The following is a 6,000-nucleotide window of genomic DNA, read 5'->3' as shown; positions in this document are numbered from 1 at the left end:
CGTGCGGCACTTCGGTCGAAGCTGCGTTTCCCTCCTGGGTGGAGCTGAAATTGCAGCTATCACGAGTGTCCTCGCCGCCTAATCAGGCATATCGCGTGCGATCGCGTTTCGAAAGGAGAACCATTAATTGGTGGACTTTGTCCAAGAGATGTGTACTCTCATTGCCGGGATGGCAGCAGATCCCCTTCCGGAGGCGGTCACAGTGACCGTCTATATGGAAGGCCTCCGCACTGGCGTGGTCAGATTGGAAGACTTCCGTGAGCATCCGTCCTCGTTTGAAGGAGGGGCACATGTGGCATTGAATGCCGAATTCAATTTCACATCTTCTACTGCAGGTGCTCAAGCAGCGCGTTTTTTTTAATTTGAAACGCCTCTAGACGCGCACCGATTGCCTCGGGGCCTTGCGCAGCAAGGTGTTGCACGCCTTCAGGGCCCAGCAAGGACATCAGCTTCTTAAGCCCGTCCTGCATGCCCTGAGGCAAAGAAGAAATTTGTTCCATCCTCACAAAGGATCAGTCTAAACGACTCAGGTTGATACCAAGTGCTACCAAGTGCAGCGAGGCTGCCGTAGCTTTGCGCTTTGAAGAAGGTTAAATTAGGTCACCGACCTTTTGCTCTATACTTAGTACAAGTACGAGTTAGCGGATCGCAATTCGCTTACTCCAAGAGTAATTATTGCCTTACCCAAGGCAAATTAGCTCTCTCGTTTAAAATCGAAGACTGCTTTTAATATATTTTTTATCCTAATTTGAAAGTTTAGATTTTCCTTGATATACTAAATACATGCATAACTACTGGCTACCCCGTACCGTATTCTTGTTTAAGAATGGTCACACCTTGTACATCTCGTGTGACCCACACCCCTGTTACCAGGGTACGTGTAACCCCGTTACAGAAAGCCCAAATAGATCTTAATATACTGCTTGGTGAACGTATTGCACGCTTCTTGTGAGAAAATATCGCTGTAGCAGATTCTGAAGAAGTAATGAATTGCCAGCTATCTGTAGTTCTCACAAACACATGAAAGAATTATAGCTGAGATTAAAATGTAAGGATCGAATCCGAAGTATATTTGGAAGATCAAAGTAACAAAATAGTCGATTTTACTGCTCGCATTACGTCTATACTTACCGACTTTGTGTCAATGCGAGTATCATTATAGCTTGCTAAGACCACACCAGGTCTGAAACTTTTTTTGGTGACATGAATAAAGTCCATTACGACTGCGAGTATGTAGATACATAATGGCTTTACATTAGACACAGTTTTCTGATGCATGCTAGTATATTCTGTGTATCGGGGTTGCACTTACCCTTGTATGATAAAGCGGGTCACACAAGATGGTGTGGCCGTACAAAGGTGTGGATTACACAAGTTGGCGTGGTGGCTACACCATAACAAGAAGCCATCACGTAGCAGGATTGCCAGTAGTAACGCAGATTACTATATAATTTGGTTTCACTATATGAAGTAGGCCTTACGATATAAAATTTGGGAACCTAGGGGCTTTCGATATTGGCGGCTAAAACAATTAAATACAGTTTCTAATTTTGAACAGAAGAGTTCGCTTACCTTGGTTAAGGTTTTTACTACTCTTGGAGGGAGGCAGCGGATTGCGATCCGCTGCACTCATTCATGTTCTTATAAAGAATGTAAGGTCGGTGACCTTAACTTTACTTCCTATAACAAAGAGCTACGGCAGCCCCGCTGCACTTGGTAGCACTCGTAGTCAATCTGTGCCCGAGTTGTTACAACTGATCTTCTGTGAGGATGGAGGAATACTCCTATTTGCCCCAGAGCATGCAGGACGGGCTTGATAAGCTGATGCCCCTGCTGGGCCTAAAGGCATGGAGCACCTTGTTGCGCTTGGGCCCAAGGCCATAAGCGCGCTTGTGAAAATTCTCTGTTAGAGCACTTACAGCAGAAGCTATCAGCGTCGGCTGCGTCTAAGGCCACCGTCGACACGGATGATTCCTCCCGACCCAGGCTGCTCATGGTGAGCGTTAAGACCTTAAAGACTAAGGATGAAGAGAATCTCCTGCTCTGAATGAGAGACGTCGAGATGGCTACGGCATCCGCCATGCTCCGAAATAAGCAACGCTAGCTATCTCCAAGCTCGAGGGCAGAGCGCGAGAATGGGTACTAATGTGCGGCGCTTCGGTTGAAGCCGCGTTCCTTTCCTGGAAGGAGCTGGAACGTCAGCTTTTGCGAGTGTTCGCGCCGCCTAATCAGGCATATCGCGTGAGATCGCTTTCCTTGCTGCCCGACAGGGCGAGAAAAAGTTGGTGGACTTTGTCCAAGAATTGTGAACTCTCAGTGCCGGTATGTGGCAGCCGATCCTCTCCCCAAGGTGTATGCAATTAATCGTCTTTTTAAATAGCCTCCGCACTGAAGTGGCCAGAATGAAAGTGTTACGTGTCCTTTTTAAAAAGCAGTGAATGTGGCAGCGAATACCGATACCAACTTTCAGTAGGCACGACTTGGTTGGAATGCACACTCTCAAAGCTCGTCGAGCAAACCTGAGCCAATTGATCTCTATGCTGAAAAAGAGAAGGGAGAGCTCCAAGCTGCCGAGTAGCTTTTGAGTACCCGACGGTGTTTTGTCTGTGGAGACACCCGTCACTTCAGACTGGTTGTCCCCTGCGCAAGACGTGTAAAGGTTCGCCGAACCGACGCCCGCTTCAAACCAGTCTCGTTTGACGCAAGAAAACAAGAAAAACCAGTAGGTGCGGGGCGCCGTACTGGAGAAGAACTTAGTTCTGTTGTGCCTCAAAGAGGATGAGGGCAGCGGGGCCCAGCCTCAAAGAGTTCCGTGCTCTTGAACACGAAACGTGTGAGCAAGCCAGGCTTGCTGGTCGTAAAAGCGACCGTGTAGGGCTTTGAGAAGCCATGGAGGATTCTTATCGATTTCAGGGCGTCAGGCAGTTATGCTCGACGCTCCACGATAGAAGGAAATCAGCTATATGTTGAGGCTCTGGATGCGCGGGTAGGTGATACCGTCACTGTTCACTCAGCGACGGGGACTTGTGCCACTGTTCCGAGGGTCTCTGTGGACATCGGTGTCAAGTTTCTTGCTTTGATAGCGTGGAACGCTGCTTAGTCTTAGACTGGACGCAAGGTATGACCGTATCCTTGGTATGGCATGGTTGGAACACCACGAGCCATGGATTGATTGAAGGTCGAAGACCTTGAGCGCTACGCGCACGTCTCCTGGTGGAGTTTGGTGGGTCCTGAACCCACCCCTGCTAGGACGCTGAAGCGCTATTGGCGTGGGCACTGGACCAGGATGGTCAATGTGCTAAATATAGGAGTATCTGAGTTGTCGAACACCAAAGGTGTTTTGAACAGGAGTCCCTAGCGTGGGTCGCGAGCTGAACGTGGAGTAGCACGTAACCCACTGAGCGCTGCTCAAGTATTAGAGCAGTTGCTGCATGCCAAGAGTGGCATTGTTGGCCAAGAGCCGAGGCATCAATGGCGAGGCTCTTGTGATGCACGTGGTATGTAATTCACTGAGCACTGCTCACGTTTCGACGCAGTTGCTGCATGCCAAGAGTGACAAGGCCGGACGAGGTCCGAGGCATCAAGGCCGAGGCTCTTGTGATGCGCGTGGAGTGGCACGTTATCCGCTGGATGAAGACTGTGAAAATAGTAGCTCTTCGTTGGATGTTGTTAATAACATCATGGCTCCGATGGAGCAGGGTGTGGAAACACTGGGTGACGTCGAGTGTGCGTTCCCACTGGCCTCGATGAGACGTAACCTCTATAGAGTGGAGACGGCAACGCCGTATATTATCTGCAAGACGCAGGGCGTCAACCCTGACCCAGGGTTTGTCTACCGTAGATGATAGCGCACAGCTATAGACCCTTGTCAATGGTATGACGGGAGAGGAAGACGGCAACGTCACCCTCGAGGTTTTTCCGCGGTAGATGCTCTTCTTAAGCTGGACGAGGTGTCCTTCGAAAAATTTGGCGCTGCCTTGAAGGCAGGCAATTTAGCCGCGGTGGTCATTAGAAGACCGAACGAAGAGACGAACTCGTCGTCGCTTCTAGATGAAGCTGTCCTGGAAGACACTAAGAGGGTGCTGAACGCACGAAGTGGGTCGTCGACCCTGAAGGATCTCTCGGATCCTTACTATCCATTGGTAAAGAAATTCAAAGACGTCGTCTCAAAAGACCCGCCGTCGGTCCTACCTCCGGACCGGTTGTGCATCATGAGATTGACCTGGTTCCAGGAACCAAATTCTGCGTAACACACCAATGGCCCCTGCCCAAGGAGCGTGTAACGTCGTTGACGCCTTTTCCGTGTGACGCACAACGCAGAATGGTGCGTGAGAGCAATTCTATCCATTCGACACCCATGTTTTGTGTCCGGATACCGAACGGTAAGTGGCGTAATGTTCACGCTTATAATGAGCTAAACGCTGCCACTATTTGAGCACAGTCGCCGATTCCTAGAGAGGATGTTTTCCAGAGCAATATGGTTGGCTGCAAAAAGTATGGCGCACTTGACTTGGTCGATAGGTATTACCAATTCGCTCATGAGAGCGAGTGATACTCCGCTGACAGCGGTGAGTGCTCCGAGCGGCATGCTCTGGGAGTGGCTGGTGATGCCCAAGAGATGTCAATTGCACCAGCAATATTCGATCATCATGTGACGCAGTTGTTCAGAACCCACCGTGCTTATGCACAGACATACTTCAACGACATCTTCGTTCCAGTCGTGCGGGGCACGGAAGGACAGATGGAAAAAACGACATCGTCCATTTTAGAGCGGTGTTTGAGTGCATGTGCACGAACAAGCGTATGCTAATGCCAACAAATGCATCCTCGGCGCGGTAAAAAATCCCTCTCTAGGGTGCTTCACTAGGGAGCGCGGCCTTCGAGCAGAAAGGTCAAGGCCATGATGGACTGACCGGATTCAAAGAACCAAAAGCGCAAGTGGCTGGGCCTCGCCAACCACTTGCACAAGTATAGCGCGAATTATGCGGAAATGGTACGGCCATTGTCGAGTCTACTTAGGAAGGATGCGGAATGGTGTTGGGACACCAAGCATCGGGAGGCTTTTGGCAGGGTCGAAGACAGCCTCCTTCATGCACCGATACCGGCGTTACCAGATTCTGATCGTCGGCTTTGACGCTTCGGACTTTGCCATTGGCTGTGCACTGCAGCAAGCAGACGCCAAAGGACGAGATCGGGTGTACGCGTTCAGATTTTGTCAGCTTGAGGCTGCGGAGAGGAGCTACCCAGTCTATGACAAGAAATTACTTGCGATGAAGTATGCATTTCTCAAGTTCAGGGTCCTTCTGCTTGGCTCGAAGCCGTTTGTGATCTTCACAGATGATGCGTTATTACGCACTGCAACTCAGTCGCCTCACCTCTCACAGAGGATGGCCAGGTGGCTCTCATTCTTTGCAGAATATAACTTCAAGGTAAAGTATAAGCCAGGAAAGCAGAATGCTTTGGCTGATGCGTTGTTACGCAGACTGAATTATGAGCTTGCTCATGTCACGACGGTGACGTCGTCAGTTACGAATTTGATCAGCGCCGCATACGCGAATTACCGTATATGTGTGGCTGATACAGGCTCTCGGGTGCAAGGAGTTTGGAAACTCGGATAAGCAATTGTCGACCCGTTCACGCGCACGGTTACACCGATATTCGCTGAATAGCGGGTTGCCGTATTATAGCACCAATTCTACGATGAATCGTGGTTCCTCACGATGAAGATTTACAATACCGCATCCTCTATGAGGTCCACGACACCCCCACTCATTGATCATCTCGGTCGTGAGAAGACGTACAGCTCTGTGAGTTTCCACTACTGTTGACTTAAGCTGTACAAATGGACAAGCACATATGTGCGCACGTGTGAGACGTGTCAGAGGGCGAAACACTCTCCGAATGCGGCGGCCACGTTGACCAGTTTAATGGTACCCACCGGGTGTTGTCCATGAGTATGGACTTTGTGTTTGGCCTGCCGAGGACTCGGCGGGCAACACG

General features: G+C 49.9%; 1 protein-coding gene across 1 annotated transcript; it reads right to left on the bottom strand.

Moving 5' to 3' along the window:
• Positions 1-911: 911 nt before the first annotated feature.
• On the bottom strand, positions 912-1,218 carry PHALS_06465 (uncharacterized protein; the record flags this gene model as incomplete). Its single annotated transcript, XM_024719755.1, has 2 exons — positions 912-1,001; positions 1,132-1,218. 2 exons carry the CDS (start codon positions 1,216-1,218, stop codon positions 912-914), a joined length of 177 nt encoding a protein of 58 aa, XP_024585023.1.
• Between the last annotated feature and the right edge of the window lie 4,782 nt (positions 1,219-6,000).

This window comes from Plasmopara halstedii (genome assembly GCF_900000015.1).
Source record: "Plasmopara halstedii genome assembly, contig: Scaffold_2956, whole genome shotgun sequence".
NCBI classification, from domain to species: domain Eukaryota; phylum Oomycota; class Peronosporomycetes; order Peronosporales; family Peronosporaceae; genus Plasmopara; species Plasmopara halstedii.
The sequence above is the reverse complement of the archived record's forward strand: the minus strand, read 5'-3'. Positions and strand labels throughout refer to the sequence as shown.